This window comes from Orbicella franksi, chromosome 8 (genome assembly GCF_964199315.1).
Source record: "Orbicella franksi chromosome 8, jaOrbFran1.1, whole genome shotgun sequence".
NCBI lineage: Eukaryota > Metazoa > Cnidaria > Anthozoa > Scleractinia > Merulinidae > Orbicella > Orbicella franksi.
This window is the reverse complement of record NC_138152.1, coordinates 30,147,545-30,164,626: the sequence shown is the minus strand read 5'-3', so window position 1 is coordinate 30,164,626 and position 17,082 is coordinate 30,147,545. Positions and strand designations below refer to the sequence as shown.

Genomic DNA, 17,082 nt, shown 5'->3' with positions numbered 1-17,082 from the left:
TTTAAAAACATGATTAAAAGGTTACTTCAGTGCAATATCACGCAAGGCTTTGCTTTCAAGAGTCGCAATCCCACGCTAAAAACCTCGCCTTGGCAACCAATCTGAATTCTCCGAGCTATGGGATTCTTTGGCGATTTTAGGCCGTAAACAATCTCGTACAATCTCGTTCTTTCAGTAACGGCTTCAAACTTCTGGCGCAGGTCGAAAGCAAACCGAGTCAAAATTGAGTTTGAACTTGTTGTTAAGTCGTAAGCAAGTTTTGATGCAAAATTTAAAATAAAAGAAGTTTTAAACTTTTACTTGGTATAAAAGTTAAGAACACTTGGCGATAAATTACATGGTCAACCATCGCGCTACGATCGCTGAGATAGAATTGAGGTCTATCTCAGCGATTGTTGGTACAGTGATCACTATGATCACCGAATGAAGAGTTGTTTCCATATGTTGTCCCGAAACAAGTTCAAGACTTCATTGCAAACTTTAAATACAACTACCATGATTTCCCTAAAGGCGCGTTTCACAGAGGCAATTAGACTTTGGCAATTCACAATAACAGTGATAAAAAAAGATTTCTTTCCCCCTATATAAGAACGAACACAAACACAAAACAACGCATTATTTTCACCCTGCTCTATTTTATTGTTACAAGCTTTTATAACGGTGTGTCTGACACTTGTATTTATTTTCTACGTTAGCACTCTCAAAAGACAATTCATAATTACTAGAAAAAAAAATGCTTACTCTATCATACTTTCTCAATATCCTTTTTCTAAATCCCCTTTACTTGAATAAAATAATAAATCAAAACCAGCTGGAATCCTGTAACTTGGAACTTATCCTAGTATGATGTTCGTGGAATTCAATCAATTGAAACTCAGCATCAAGATTCTCCTTCTTAAGATAATTTCACGGTTATAGCGTGACTATAAACTACTACCTTGTTCATTTTTTTACTGAGCCACATGTAGTTCAGCAACTACAGACTATAATTTGTGAAACCAGAAAGACTGATGCCCAAATTTTACTCAAGATGTCAGCGGATTTATCGAGCAAAACTTCGAATTCAGTTTAGTCAGTTAACGTTAATTTTTTTTCATTCGGCCGCTAAGGTTTTACTCTGGACACACACACGCGTTATCTACTTTTATTCGATTGGTGGAGAAACAATATATGTATTAATTAAACAATAGAGTAAGAAATTCTAATGAGAAACATTACTCCTATCGCCGCGTTACCGTGACTGAGGTGAACGTCTTAAAGAAAATTCAGTTCTCGCAGAAGTCATTAGCTCGGCAAACGTTATAGCTTGTTATAACACGGAGCCATAAAACTATCCTTTAATGCCAATTACCAAACAAGTAAGCCGCTCAAAGTAAACTGTTTATCTTAGACTAAGGATACGTGACTACTCGATTTTGTACTGACCTATTGATTGACACATCATGGGTGATATTGAAATTTTCTGATTATATTGCGCTTCTATAATTTACCAACAGTTGGTATAAATCCTTTTATATTTGCAAAGGTTTAATTTTACTGAGCAAGGTGTGTAAAACTAAGAATCCAAGTTCCGCGATTTCCTCAGGTGGTTTCGTAGAAGACTTCGACTTCGTCAGGTCGGAAGTAGTAACTACCCCCCAGGAATGATCCTGTGAAGGAGGATCCATAGCTGTTGCCAGCTGGCGGACCATAGTCGTGTCCAAGGTTTGAGTATGAGCTGGTGCTTGATGCAGCGTTGTTTACAATGTATATATCGTGTCCTCCTCCAAACGTCGGTCCACGATCAGAGCAGCTGTAGATGGAATGGCTTCCTGTTTGATCTAGCTTTAGTGGCTGCCAACCAGGCTTGTTAACCAATGAGAAGAGAAAGGCTGCTGAATCGTAGCGATATCCACAACTGGAGCCTAATTGGAAATACACAATGGAAAAGAAGTCCAACATTAATGACGTATTACCGACAACGTTAACTTGATTGGCTTACAAAATTTTACTACTGTTCGTAGCTCGGCATTATTTCTTGTAGTGTTAATCTTTAGTTTTCTGGTTCCTGTATGTTAAATGTCTCCTGAGGTTTTAATAATTTCAATTCTGGGATAAGCAAGTCTGGTGGCAGACTGGAAACAGCTGCTCCCATTCCAGACTGAACATAATTTCCATGCCCTGTTTTATAAATTTCATAAAATTAATATCGAGCTGTAAAGCTGTCAGTTAGCCAGGAACACCAAGGCGTTTTTAAAAAATGCAAGTGTTTCCATCGACCTGTTTATCTCGATGAGTTATCCAGAAAAATTCTTGTATCATTGACTTATTTGCCTTTCTTTGGTATTAACCTTCTTTGTTTCCTTCCTTAATGATTCGAAGCCGTTGTACCGCTTCCTATAAAGTTCTTCCATCCCGATATCTCCCTAAAACCGTCGCGAATCAGAATAGAGGCACGTAAACACAGCAAGTAATACACCATGGAAGTAAGATAAGGCATCTGGTTAAGAATTTTCCAGCACTTAACTATCCCACATCATATTGTAAATATTCCTTTTTTAAAATTCTTTTTAAAACTCTTTTCCCATATTTCTCCTTGACTGCTATTGTGAAATATGATCATGGCTGACTCACAGCTTGAGCTTGGGTGGCCTGTGATATGATGAAATTGATCATGTCACTTACTCCATGAGACACTTGTGTATCCTCCAAAAATATATTTTCCAACACGGATGATTGTGACAGTTGGACCTTTGCCGTCACACTTTGAATGGAAGGTAGAGGAAGACCAGCCATTTACAGTTGTCTGGTAACAGCGATTCCAGTAAGAAGATTGGCGAGTCACAGGCTTTAACCATTTATCCAGCCATGTCAAAAAATTCTGGCTGTTTCCCACAATGCTGGAATATTTAAGACCCGCTGCAAAAATAACATATCAGAACGTTCGTTGCATCCATTTTGTACCTAGCATTTGTTTTAGTGGACCATGTTGAAACCAGTTATAGGGTGACCATCATTCGGCTTCCACCGTAAATGTGACGCTAACTAAACTGGATGTACTGTTTTTTCGGAAACATATTTTATATGTGGTCGTTATATGCCACCGTGCAACTTAAAATATTTGTTATCTGGAATATCAAGTTCCTACATTTTGGGTCGCAGAGATCAATACTCTTAAAATCCTGAACAGGAAAATATTAGGATGGTATTTGTCAGGAAAACGTTATATCATTACCAAAGCTCAGCGCCGACGTCAGAATTCTCAATGGCAAAACCAGCGGTAAGTAATATCACGAAATTTGACAGCTTTTGTAAATATTTAAATTTTGAAATATGTTTTTAATGGTTAAGGTCCACGTGGGCTGTAGCTCACCCCTGTCCTTTCTAAGTGTGATTAATGTTAATGTCAAAGTGTGTCTGTAGTAGCGAGAAGGTAGCAAACAACATTACTAAGTCGTTTATTTTCTAATTGCAAATATAACAGTCCTTCCAATATGGCAAACTGATGAAAGATGGAAAGGAGAATTCTGATTGGTTTCCTGAGCGGTTCGAATTTGCAACATCGGCGGCTGAGATGAACCATTCACGAAGTAGTTTTGGCGAATTGCTTTTCTCCAAACCATCCAACAAAAGAAAGCAATGAAGAAGAAATCTCAGTTTTTTGTTTGTTTTATTGACCTCATATTTGGTGGACAAGTTGAACTTAATTCTAACCACTGCTACCTGAATTGAAGCACAATTAACGTGAACTACTCACCTGCCGCGGTGTACCTGCAGGTTTTTCCGTCTCCTGATAAAGGATGGTTACACGTACATGTGTAGGATCCTACAGTGTTCGTACATGAAGCTGAACGGTGGCAGTCGTGTACACCGCTGACACACTCATCGATATCTGTGGGTAATAATGAACAGGGCAGAGGAAGAAAACAAACATAAATTATCTTGTACTTTGTCGCCGCAAAAAGTGTTTTATGTTCTGAAGTAAGGAGTTTTCGTTGGTAGTACTTTAAAAGTACTTTATCGTAAATTTGGTGGTACGTGTCGTGATTAAAGGTTCACCATGTTTATTAATAAAACCTCTCAAGGGAAGTAACCCTTGTTGTAGAGCGTTGTCATGGAAGCCATATTGCTGTTCCTGGTCAACAGAACATGTTTGCATATCAAAAGATTTGGGATTGTAAAGGACTGCTTTTTCGTCCTGGGTATCAATTTTTGCAATTTTCAGATTTCTGCCCCAGTGTGGCTTATAGTGCCTTCAGATGATCCTTTTCGGTCAAGTTTTAGCAACTACACCTGTCGTGTGCTATAAGCAATTTCATCATTTCATTTAAAGAGAAGTTTTAAATAAATGCATCAACAAGATTCTGCGTATGAGGCTTGTTTTAATAAAAATGCAACTTGAAAATGGAAAAAATTAGGACCAGAAAAGTCTTGTCCCACACTCTTGGCGAATAGCCTGATTTTCATGTGGTGTCCTCTCGCAGTTTTTTTTTTTCTTCAATCATCAGATTTTGTAGTTCTTGTTAAGCAGATATAACTTACCAGAGCAAGTTTTGCCATCTCCTGAGTATCCAAGTTTGCAAGCGCAAGTGTAAGATCCACGAGTATTGTTACAAACAGCATTCACATCACAGCTATGAGAGTTTGAAGAGCACTCATCTATGTCTAAAACAAGATTAAAGGAGTAAATATGGACAAACTTTGAGTTATCGTTAGTCTGACCATTTCACCAAAACTAAAAAAGAAGCATACAGCTTGAGAACAGTTCGTCGAAAATTTACAGTAAGCGCAGAATATTTTAACAAAAAAACGATTAATTTTACTTTCCACACCCTCTGACTCACTCTCTGCTTTTAGATGATTTATATTACCCAGGCTCGAAGCCACTGGCGCCGGCTTCGAAACTGTTAGAAAAATAAAGTTATTACAGGGTTGAACCTTTTTTCTATTAGCTTTCTTATTGCACAAGTGCAGTTGGTTACAGTTTTTTCTAAGCCTATCAATGGTGGAGAAATTTCACAGTTGTTGATATTGTTATTAAATTCAGTATCAACATCTAATGTTGTTTGTTTGATGGTCGGTTGGTAGATTTCTTACCATTGCAAGGTTTTCCGTCTCCGGTATATCCAGCTCTACACTTACAAGAATATGAGCCCACGGTATTCACACAATCAGCATTCACGTCACAGTTATGAGTGTTGGTGGAGCATTCCTCTAGATCTGCAAAATTAAATAAGGAAAAAATGAAATAGTCATCAAATACACGAATAATGTTTTAAGTACTGGCTTGTAAGAAATTGTTTTGAAAGTGAACCATGGAACCTTTTGGAGCGCGCAAGATTATTCCTGGCTAAATTCTGGAAAGTCTCCTATTTTTTATTAGAAGATTACAACAGATTTATCACCTGCAAAACAAGTAAAGTTGAAGCAGTTATCGCATGGCACGTCATTCCAAGTGTATCCATGCCTCACTCCAAGAGTGTGCACACAGTCTTCGTTGTTCCAGTTGTTTGGTTGCTTTGGAGCCCAGAACCTAAAACTGCTAATTTCTTTGTTTGTCCACACAAAAGAGCCTTCAACACTGCGGTCATTCAGCCCTATCCATGATCTATCGCCAGCATGACGGTGCTGAATAAATACGTTTTCCTCCTGGTTGTGCACTGTAACCAGATCAGAGTTCATATCAGAACAGTTTGACTCAGCGGTCAACCATGTGGCGCATGCGGGGCTTGAAAAGTAGCAATAACCACCAAAGTAAGTCCATCCTGGCTGGCAAATGTCTGTAGATGTAAACAAACATAAATCCTTAAAAAGTAAGAGAGATCATTACGAATGTCTTGAGTGTTTTTAAAGGAAATAGTTGCTCTTCATTTGTCTGAAAAACCTCCACATGTTTTGGCATTTTACTCCTGACTGAAACACTGGACGTCATTTGTTATGAACAACAATCAAATTCAAGAAATTGCCTGATAAAATCTTATTTTTAACAGCGTAAGTGACAGAAGTTACTAAAATATGAATACTAAATGAGCTAAACTACTGAACGAGACATTAGTAAAATTAACGATTAATTATTTTGTCCGTACCTGAAAGGACAGTGTATGAGATAGACAGTGGATCATACTTTGTGTCGTACAACTCTTTTAAACAAACTCGCGCACCGGATGTATTGATGTACTGCAAAAAAAAAAAGGAACAAAAATAATCAGTGGTCTTCTAACTGAAGTCGAAAAGATAATTTTCGCAACGCTCACGGTGATATTCTGAAATATTATTTAATCTTCGGAAGAAAAAGGAAACTCATATCGATGTACCTCCCGTGGGTTTTCGTTTTAGTAAGACATATCAACATCATATCATTTGCATCTTGTAGGTATCCCTCAACTTTCTGTACAACAGGATATGTTTTTGTTGATGTTGACTTCGGTTGTCTTGGAGACGCCATCTTGTATTTTACCATTTTCCCCGCATTCAATTTGATGGAAAATAACGGATGTAAAAGGGTACGATACTAATTCTGCACTCATGTTCCCCTGAAAAAATTGGAAGAAACCGAGAACTCTTTCAAATAGGAGAGATTTGGTACGACTGGCGCGTCAAAAATGCAGTTGCTTTTGAAATGCCTAAAGAAATGAAGAAACAGAATAGAGTCCTAAAGCGATGACGTCACGTTACCATGACGCCGAAAAAGTCGGTTCTAAACAAACTCGTATTGCTTTTCAAAATGGCGACGCTTTCTATCGCGTCGTTGCTTTCCTATTTTTCAGACGAAAAGAAATCGATAAAGAAGGGAGAAAATCATTGTAAGTCTGATCATGTGGAGTCATTTAGTTATCACGAGGGAGTTTTACGCGGTGAAGTACACGCAAGTATGAAAAAGAAGGTTTATAAAGTCACGGTGAGTTACTCTTTCGAAAGTTGTTGGTTACGCTCAAGTACATGTATATATCACAGGTTGACTTTCGTTTACATAACGACGGCCAATGTGTAATCTTGCCACAACTTTTTTTCTTCTAAAAACTTGTTTGCCATACGAATAATCCTTTATTTTAAACAATTGCAGATTTACTTGGATGAACAACAAAACATAAAAACAACCGAATGCGAATGTCCAAGAGGAGCGTTTAAATGTAGTCACGCGGCCGCCCTTTTCATTCATGGGATTTACCATCTAAGCCGTACAGACGTGGAATGTCGGTGGAGAAAGAGAAAATCCAACACATCGCTCTCAAATCAAGCGGTTTCTGAACTGTTTCCTGCGCCAAAAGATTACTGTGCTATCTGGTTCGATTCTTCTGGAATCCTTGGGGCATCCCCAGATGGCATTGTTGATGACGAAATTGTTTTGGAAGCGAAGTGCCCGTACACAGAACGAAACGTTACAATAGAAGAGGCTTTGAAATCAAGAACATTTTGCCTTAAGAAAAGTGAAAGTGGGCGGGGTTATGCATTGAAGAAAGAGCATGTCTACTGGCACCAAGTACAGGGAGAAATGTACTTTTCACGTAGGAAGTTTTGTTATTTTGTTGTATGGACTACAAAAGATGTAGCTATTTTACTGATACAAAGGGACGACACATGGGTAGAAAACATTCCGTGCTTACTTCAATTTTACCATGACCATTTATTCCCAAAAGTAGTGGAAGGAGAATTGTAATTTCTTTAATTCCCCAAATCAGGAAGAGAAATTTTAACTTTGTAATTCCCAAAAGTAGTCAAAGGAGAACTCATGTAATTTTTCATTCCCAAAATTAGTGGAAGGAGAGTATTGTGGTTGGTTGATACTTAGTCTTTAAAGCAAGCCAGCTAATATATCCATGAGTGATTTCGAGATAAACTTTTAAACATGAAAACATATTAGAATTCTATAATTGCACTGAAATAGCTTGATAGTATTTTCTTTCCATTAAGTTTTCCAAGAAAGAAAGTTGGGAGGTAGAGCTCCACTTATTTTCTTTGGGGAAGGGGGAGGTGGGGGATTTCCCCTTGTCATTTACCAAGCAATGATTAAGATCATTTTTCATAATTTCACAGATGATTGAAAATAGTATTTGAGTTTTCAGTGTAATGACTTCTTATGACAAAGCATTTAAGTAATAGAAGTTCTGTTCGAAGTAAGGCAACAGTGTTGTCTGTTGTATGGTCACTCTTAAAATATGTAGCATATGGGATGTGAGTAACATACCGGTAAATATTCAATTTATATTTGAGTTCAACATGACATTTGTAATTAAATGTTGTTTTAGCTTTGAAATATAATCTTACATTCACTTGTATGCTATGAACAAAACTATTCAAAAACCATATCTTCACATCCCTCCTTAATTAATGGGAATTGCAAATTTACAAGAGCAGCACACAACTGAAATAGTACATCAGCATAACAACGTAAGTAGGAGGGGATAAAACTCAAAATTCTAAAGTCTTTCAGCCTGGCATTGGCTCTTTCGACGTGGATCCGACACCTTGCTATAGCCTTTGTAGCCCTTGCCTCGCTTTCAGTGAAAGCTCCTTTGTTCAGAAATGGTGGTACATTAACTGAAACTCCATGGGGGACAATGTCCTGGATGAGAAATCCTTTGTCAGCAAGTATCATGTCCCCAGGGGTTAAGTGTTGGAGGAGGCCCGACTCCTGCACGATGGCTTTGTCTGAAATAGACCCCGGGAAAAGCTTACTTACATAGGTTATGACAGCATTTGGTGCAACACCAACAATGACTTTAAATGAATTCATTCCACGATAGGATGAGTATGTTGCATTTTGCTGACTCATCAGTCCAGGTGCTGCAACCTCGATATCAGTGCAGTCTATGACTATACGACAAGATCCATACTGACTAAAGGATGATGGCGCTGATAGCTTGCTTTTGTCTCGTGATGGAATTGATGTCATAATGTCTTTAAATAAAATTTCATGCAACACATGAATAAATGTTGTAACAATGTTAGCAATTGTAGCAACACTACAGTTAAATAGCTGGGCCAAGTGTAGGTTTGTGTAGTTCTGTTTGACTTTCATCAAACTAATAAAAATCTGGTCCTCAAAGGTGATAGATTCCACCTTCCAGCCCGCAAAATAGTTAATGGAATCTTTAAACCTCAAGGCATGTCTCACCACAATGTCAAAGACTTCTTTTGTTGGAAGCCCAGTTTCCATTCTAATAACATCTCCTGGAAGCTCTGTCACAGTGTAACACCTGTTCTTGTAGTGTAATCTATCCTCTAGATTCTTTAACTCTCTTTTTGCTAGGTCCAGTTCTGCCTCAAGGATAACCTCCTGTGTTGTTTTTGGTCTTAGTTCATTCTCCTTTTCAACAGATGGTGGTTCATTTCTTTGAGCCTGTTCTACCAACTCACTTAAAGTCTTCTCCTTGGGCACACTCTTCTTTTTCTTTGGAGGAGGTCCCCTTTGCTCAGCGAATAGTTTGTCTTTGTTCCGCTCAAAAATTTCTGGGCCATTCGACTTCTTGCCCTCTCTAAAATGACAGCTACACACCCTTGAGTGCTTGCCGGGCATTCTGTCTTCTCTCCTGTAGAAGTAAGATTAAGAAATCGCCATTTAGTTTGTGATCTGATGTGAGAATTACGTGATTATAATGTTTATACATACACATTTTACTAATGCGTAGTGAAAACAAATGCATGTTCCGTTCACAGTTATATTCAAGCTTTCTCAAGGTTCATAATACAAGGTAACGCAAAATGTACGAAAAATATCGTAATCAAAGCACTCACAAACTAAAATGATATATAAAAAAACACTGCATGCGGTTGTTGAGACATTCGTCGCTTCTGCGGTACAACATTTCGAGTCGGTGAAAATCGCACATTCACTCAAAACTGCCGTATTTTATGTTGTATTCAAGCAGCAAGATAATGATGAATACCGTTACGAACCTTATCAGACGGATCCATCGTTTGTATTCGTCTTTTTCCTTTTCTGCGCTCGGAAATTTAAAGTATTTGCAAGTATGGCTCTCCGAAGAATGGTTGCACGACGGGGCAAAGCAGTAGACCATTTCCTTCCCTTTAGATCTATTTCCTATGACAAAGCGGTAATTTCGCAATAGCAATTGACCTTTTCACCCTCTGTCCTTCTTCGTGGCGTCTTTTGTTGCAAAACACAGGGTTATGAAGGGTTTTGACCTCCGGACAAAGCGATGACAAAGACTACGTGACCTACGCGCAAGAGATAATCCGAGTTGTTTAGAACCCAATATTTCAGCGCCATGGTAACGTGACGTCACACTTTAGGACTCTATTATCTCCACCCAAGCAGTTATTCCATTGTGTACTGGTTGTCGATTTCCACCGCTAGACGAATGGTTCGCGGATACGAACACATTCGGGGTGCTGTTGTACTTTTCAGTAAACTGGATATCCTAAAGAAAAGCTCTCATTGAGTAAGCGGGTTGTTATTCAACTTTGACCACTAGCAAACTGAATTTTACAATAACCTACGGAGTGAGTATTGTTTAAACTGACGCTGTTCTGTGGGACCTGTACAGCCACTCTTGAAATTTTTAAAAAACTAATTCTAGGCAAGCTCTCTAGTAAGACGAAAAAGACACCAACCTTGCAATAGGCATTGTTGTAATCTGCTGGTGGATGTTGGGCGTTGGCAAAATAGACTGAATCATGTTCTGTAAAAAGAGGCTTGTGGAGAGAAGAAAATGCCAACCATTTCTAAAAGACAAAAATAAATAAATGTTAACTAGAAAATCGAGACGAAAATAGTATTTTTTCACAAAATTAAGTGAGATAACCATAAGCAAACGTCTAAATCAGGATTCTGTTTCTTATTAATATGTCTCGATGGTAAAGTATGCTAGAGACTTAATTAGCTGTCAATGCAAAAGACCAGTGTTGAGAGGCTAAAGTAAGTGATAAAGATCTCTCAGTGCCTCATGGTTGGTACATAAAAAAAGGTGTAGAAACTTACAGTATAAACATCGTCGTGAGATCCTGCGTAGTTCTGAAGCTCTCTCAAACAAACTTTAAAGGAGGATTGCGTGACGTCTTCAATCCACACACTCGCAGCATCGCGCTTGAGTCCTGCACGATAGTGCGCTGCGGTAAGAAACACTGAAGGTATCACTGAAAACTTTCCCTGCATAGAAAACAAAAAAACAAGCTGTTACCGTTGACGTTCAGCTTACTGATGTTGTTGTTCCTGTTGCCCTAGTGCTGTTTAACAGTAACGAGGATTTGAAAACTTAGCGCGGGTTAGTGCTCTAATTTATGGCTGAGTGATAGGTGACATTTTAGTCCCATTAGTCCAAAGGAAATCATATTATATTGAAATAAATCCGATAACTGTAAGCTATTCGAAATTATTGTTCGTGAACTTGAGTTGTAAAATGAAACAAAAAAGTACCTACCGATGGAAAATTGACAGATTTACAAGTCGTTCCAGTCCACCATTGTGATATCCGTACTTCCCCGGCAACACCACCCACTGGAGCCCCTTGGTACGCCATCCAATCAACTGTCACGTTAGCTTTTGATTTCCGCTCATTGTAGCCTGCCGCCATCACACACGCAGTGAATCGATCATAACTGACATTCTCAACCCACGACACAGCGGCATCATGTACATATGACTTGTCACTGGTGTCAATATGATTGACAGTGATCTGGACTTCAAGTGGTTTGTCAGGATAAAACACATAAGGCTTGAGGCCAATTACTTCACAATGAGAATATCCCAGTGAAGGAATGTGTGGCATGTGACGGCGACCTCGCTGGAAAGGAAAACCTTTAAAAAAATAACAGTACAAAACACTAATCAGTACAAAATATTTAAACTTCCCAGGTTTTTTCATCGTAATCATCATCATCGTCTTGGACATCGCCATAAATTTCAGAGTAAAACAATTTTTAACCTTCACAACTACCAGGGTGTTGCACAGAGAAATTCAGTCGCTGAATGCACATTTCCTGTCGAAACAAACACTCATTGTCGTATGTTGTGCCATTTGATGAGCAGACTGGTTCTTGGTAGGATGGACAACTGTTAACAGCAACGCAGCGAGCATCATTTGGTCCAAACGCTTTACACAGGCAATGATAATGACATGTCACGTCGATGCAAGGATCCAAGTCTGGCAAGACATATAAACAATTGTCACAAAACGATCTGATGTTCTAGTACACACTTGCTTGATAGTTATCTACACTTCTGCCCTCCCAGTGTGGGTTTGCAAGCTTTTACAAAGATTACTGCAATGAGCAACATCGCAGAGGGGGAAATGGATACAGGAAAGAGAATGCTAAATTTACCAAGTGTTTTTTCAATCTCCAGATGGAATCTTTTTGCCTACCTCCAGTGACCATGTAGTCGACAGTGATAACACCTTTATTGTTGGAGTCGCTGTTGTAATTCTTCACACACACTTGTGCATCAGTTGTAGATGTATGCTGAATAAAATCAAAGATGAATTAAACCCGGCCTGGTTCAAGTTGCTATCCCGCCCGATTAGTTTTAAAGAACTTATATAAACGAAAGTTTTACTGAAACTAAAAGTTGCTGAAATCGCTTTGAAACACAAGTAACAAACAGAAGAGTTAAAGTAATTGTTTTTATTGAATTTTGTTTCCATATCTGGAGCTGTTATATGCGATTGTTACATTCCCATACAAACTGTTATATTTACGTTGTTACGCAATGTCATATAATGTTCACGGGTCCCGAGGAAATTGAGGTATTTGTGCTGTTACCTGAGTGTTTGCGAAAATCACACAAAGGTCACAACAGGTATTCCTTACCTCAACCCAAGTGGTGACAGCGTTACAACGTGACCCAGAAAGGTTACCATTGTTGTTGTTGTCAGTGCGTTTTGGCGTCACTAACACAACAGGACGAGCATAAAATGGTTTTGCGAAGTTCACTGTCTGCAATGGAAAAGGAAAAAATAATTTAATATGGACTGTATATCCGCGAGTCTCTTTTAGAGGTAAGGTTGAGAAATAATCCGTATTGGTATTTATAATGCGCTGATTCCAATGTTTAGATTCCAAATCAGAGCGGATTTGATTTGAACAGTTTGAAGAAGTGGAAAAGTATGTTTGATCAATTGATCAGAAACTATTAATTTATGACAGATTTTGTGGGTCCACAGTTCAAATAGATGTTAACAGTCAACTTTAACTTCCTCCATTATTATGAAAGCATTGCTGTTGTTGCCCTTTTGATGCTCCATTATAAAGAGGATTTAGATAAGAAACAATAATGCCGCGGGCTGGCAATAATTATTCTTACTTGACAGAAAGCGTAGTTATCCTGATCAGATGGTGAGTTTGTATTGGTAAACACGAGACTGTCGGTTATGGTAAAATTGTCAACTCTCAGATTTGTGAACGCCATCCAATTCTGCAGAAGAAATAAAAGATATTGTTGTTAAAACCTGCCAATTATTAAAGAAATAAAAACATGCACAATTAGGGACTGTTTTAACCAACGTACAAGAGTACATGAAATTATCGGCAAGATACGCAAACCCAGTAAGATGTTGATAATTTGCCTTTTTTCAGAAAAAAAAATCTATGAAAGAAGCAACTCTCCTTGTGTATGCATTCAACTGCTTCCAGTCAACGGTTCCTACCACATGATTTCTACAAGTAGCTAAAGGTTTATCAAAGAGCTACCAAAAACATATTTTCTTTGTATTATTTTCTTTTGAAAGCCAACGATTTATGTTTTATACTGGTACAAAAAAGACTCATCTTGAACAGCTTGAAAATGGAAGATGATCGGGCACGTCACATGGGAAGTTGACCTCTGATATATTTGGAACATCGTAACGCATGTAAACATTTTAGAATACCGTTCTTTAGTCAGGGGTCATCATGGTTTTCATTCATCTTTGGCGAAGTGTATATCTTTGGCAGAGTCTAGTTCATTCGACTGCCGACTGACAGAAAACAAAATTTCAATTTACTCAATATCTTTATGCCCTTATGGGGTCCATCGAAAATCTTTGCTTCTCTGAGACAAATTTTGAAATTGTCCACGCGCAACTCCTCCACCCACACGGCCATGGCATCTTGAGGTCTCTTGGGAACTTGGTGACTAGCAGTTACAAATATGGTTGGTGGAGTCGAAAACCGCTTAAATGAAATAATGAGAGAAGTTAAGATTAGTAAATTAAGCGAGTGAGTGGGTGAATGACCGAATGAACAGATCAGGGAAAAGAAAATGACCGATAATGGGAGAATACTTGTTTGAGCCTTCAAAGGTTCTTCAACTTACAGACATTTTGAGATTGCAACAGATCTTTTCAAAAACTGACGGAACGTTTGAGATGGTAAAAATACAAAATGACTCCAATAACAAATTAACATTCAAAAGTGAGTCACGCAACCCGCTACACGCTGCAGAAAGTGTAAATGTTTTCTTAATGAGAGCCCGCCGAGGATATTTTAAATATTCAAAAGAAGAAAAATACGCTCAAGTCCAAAAACCACTAATCAGCTTATTGTTATCGGTTTTGATCTTTCGCATTAGGAACATTTGTGTTTGATGAGGAAAACTAATCTTTGTAGTTAGTCTCAATTGATAAGCGATTCTTAATTTCAACAGAATTCAACATAGTAACATCATGTTTTTCGATTGCATTGAAACAGTTTTCTGTTTAGCCTTAGCCTTGCGTTGCTTGGCAACTTTTGAATTACAATTGTTTTACTTGAGGCGACCTCTCATCAAGAGAGGCGGCTCTTTAGTGTATTTCTTCAGTTGTTGAGAAATATTCCGAATTTAGATATTTATCCCCTGACGCTATTTGTTTCCAATACTTTCTGCTGAGCTATCACGCTATATTTTAATGGTCAGCGTTTGCACAAGTCACGTTTGAAAAGGGCAGATGATTGACAAGTTTCAGTAAAGAAGATTGATTACCTGACTCGTGATTTCCACGTTAAATTTCACGCGAGGAACCGATATCGCACAAATCGCGAAGTGAAACCAGAAAGCATTCACTGGTATTCAACAACGTTGAGCAAACGGGCAGTTTTAAGTAAGAACTATTTTTACACTCAAATTAAAATTTCAATACCAGCCAAATTTTCAATGTTCAAATTCTTCGAAATAACATCGAGTCAAGAATAAAAAAGTCGAAATGTATTTCTCGTAGTAGAAAAGCTTACCGATCGTGGACTGCCGTTGTACCAGATTGCAAGTTGATAGAAATATTAACTGGGGAATCGATGCCCCAGTTAAGAAGTAGCACTAAATGCAAACCCAGCCAGCTTGTTTGACATCCTTCGTCGTTCTTTCAGAGGCTGTAACTTGCAGTTGAATCTGGGTTAGCGTGACCTTTCAGCTCCGAGATTTTAAGCGGATGAAAGTCGTCGCGTAGGCTTTGAGTATGACTGTTTTACGGCCGCTTGAGTTTGTGAATTTGCCATCCAAGGACGCAATTGAGGCGATGTCCAACGTCTACTTTGCAAGTGTATTTCGCCCGAGTGGAACCATCTTATTTATACAAGATATTTTGATGTTGGTTTCTTAACTGGAGTGAGGATAACATGATACCAGAAACATGTGAAACAAATGAATGCTGTACTGTAGCTGTGCTTTTCTTTGTAGTTGGTGAGGTAACGTTCTCCTTGAAAGCTGCCATTGATTTCGTCTTCTACATATGTCACAATCGGCACTGGAGCTTCTTCGGCTGCTGAACTTTGCCTTGCGGATTTCCTTCGTTTCAGTGCTTCGGCCGTTTTCTTGTCCAAGCCGTTATGGTTTTGTCGTTTTCTGGTACTCGGAATCGTAAGCGGCTTCTTATATCTCTCTAAAAAGTTGTACTTCAGTTCAAAGCAGGGAGAAACTTCATTTTCACTTTGAAAAAGACTTGTGCTTGTTTTTAGCTCCGTAGATTGCGGCAATGATTTTGCAACATGATTAAAAGGTCACTTTTGTTTTTTTTCTGTCGCACCAGTGAACGATCACGCAAACTCTTGTTCTTAGAATCGTAATTTCAAGCTAAATACTTCGCCTTGGTAGCCAAGACCGGCGCTTTTGATGTTTTAAACAACCTCGTTGCATAAAGTAAAACTCTTTTCCGCACTAATTCCTTTTAAATATATTCGCAACTTTTTGACAAATTCTGCACACAAAAAAGACTGGCAAACCGTCTTTGGCAGTTTCTGCCAATATTTGGCAACTTTTTGGCATTTCTTTCTTTGTCTCTTTTGTATTTTTGAGGAATTTCTGCGTGTATGGCCAGGTTTAATTCTTCGGTTGATCTAAAATTTCTGCACACTATTTCTTCATCTTTTGTCATACTGATTAGATTAATTCGTATACTACAATCATCATTTTTTAGTGTTAACTGACGATATTAATATTTTGTATTTTGTATTTTTTCTTTCTTACATCCACATCCACAATCGAGGCTCCCTTTTTCATGAACTTTTTATATATCTCTTTACTTTCTAAATCACTTAACAAAACAAATTCTAACCTGCTGAAAATCGATCCTCTTGCATTCCGTTCCAGTTGTCCAAGAGTTTAAGGATGTGGTGCCAGTTTGAGATCCATGGGGTTTCGTTTCAAATGCGAGATAGTTTACCTCAATGGACTTATTTGAACCGTTAGCAAATTCTAAAACACAGATTGTAAATTCACTCGCTTTAACATCTTCTACCCAGACTGCAGCGCCGTTCCGAGGGGTTTGGCTCTTCACGGTATGGCCAACTGAGGCGAGAACCGTCACTTGCTGTCCGCTGTAAAATGGCGTTTGAAAGTAAATCTTCTTACAACCGAACAGCCCTGGTGAGCTTGTTGTTACGTTTTCTTTTCCGGCCTTGAATCCGAGTGCTGTAAAGGAATAAAAAAAACGTTTTTCTTCAAAATGATCGCATCTGCAAAGTTTTAACTGAATGCGCAGCCGATATCCTAGGAATGGACATGTTGATTGCTTTGGGAAGAGATTTAATTCTCAATTTCCTTGATCTGTGCGCCCCTCCCCCCATCTTTCAGCTCGCTTCTTCTCTGATCAACAAGACATAAAAACGTTTGAGCTTGTTGTGAGAAGTTGGATTAAGGTTTATATTCAGAGAATGCAACTGAGAGTAGATACCATACCTTCAGTGGCTGGAACGCCC

At 38.5% G+C, this 17,082-nt stretch overlaps 2 protein-coding genes and 1 pseudogene across 3 annotated transcripts; 1 reads left to right on the top strand and 2 right to left on the bottom strand.

The window, feature by feature from the left end:
- Positions 1 to 917: 917 nt before the first annotated feature.
- Positions 918 to 16,807, bottom strand: LOC145494548 (uncharacterized; annotated as a pseudogene). Its single transcript, XR_014050267.1, has 17 exons — positions 16,440 to 16,807; positions 13,924 to 14,088; positions 13,241 to 13,351; positions 12,748 to 12,873; positions 12,303 to 12,399; positions 11,865 to 12,083; positions 11,361 to 11,737; positions 10,922 to 11,089; positions 10,555 to 10,665; positions 10,227 to 10,361; positions 6,066 to 6,156; positions 5,385 to 5,759; positions 5,077 to 5,199; positions 4,522 to 4,644; positions 3,737 to 3,871; positions 2,665 to 2,898; positions 918 to 1,904 (listed from the first exon to the last, which is right to left on the bottom strand). The product of XR_014050267.1 is annotated as an uncharacterized LOC145494548 (transcript).
- LOC145495772 (uncharacterized) lies at positions 6,628 to 7,636 on the top strand. Its single transcript, XM_081475360.1, has 2 exons — positions 6,628 to 6,877; positions 7,043 to 7,636. Exons 1-2 carry the CDS (start codon positions 6,656 to 6,658, stop codon positions 7,634 to 7,636), a joined length of 816 nt encoding a protein of 271 aa, XP_081331486.1. The 5' UTR covers positions 6,628 to 6,655.
- Positions 7,334 to 10,240, bottom strand: LOC145494551 (uncharacterized). The gene is made up of 2 exons (XM_081474043.1): positions 9,877 to 10,240; positions 7,334 to 9,509 (listed from the first exon to the last, which is right to left on the bottom strand). The coding sequence occupies exons 1-2, from the start codon at positions 9,996 to 9,998 to the stop codon at positions 8,270 to 8,272; spliced, it is 1,362 nt and encodes a 453-aa protein (XP_081330169.1). The 5' UTR covers positions 9,999 to 10,240; the 3' UTR covers positions 7,334 to 8,269.
- Positions 16,808 to 17,082: the final 275 nt, after the last annotated feature.

What these genes read in the sequence shown, in the direction of transcription:
- LOC145494551 (XM_081474043.1), bottom strand. Translation starts at nt 9,998, where the DNA reads ATGGTCTACTGCTTTGCCCCGTCGTGCAACCATTCTTCGGAGAGCCAT. An exon ending in CGATGGATCCGTCTGATAAG is followed by an intron (nt 9,510 to 9,876) that starts GTTCGTAACGGT and finishes TTACTTCTACAG; the next exon opens with GAGAGAAGACAGAATGCCCG.
- LOC145495772 (XM_081475360.1), top strand. Translation starts at nt 6,656, where the DNA reads ATGACGCCGAAAAAGTCGGTTCTAAACAAACTCGTATTGCTTTTCAAA. An exon ending in AGAAGGTTTATAAAGTCACG is followed by an intron (nt 6,878 to 7,042) that starts GTGAGTTACTCT and finishes AAACAATTGCAG; the next exon opens with ATTTACTTGGATGAACAACA.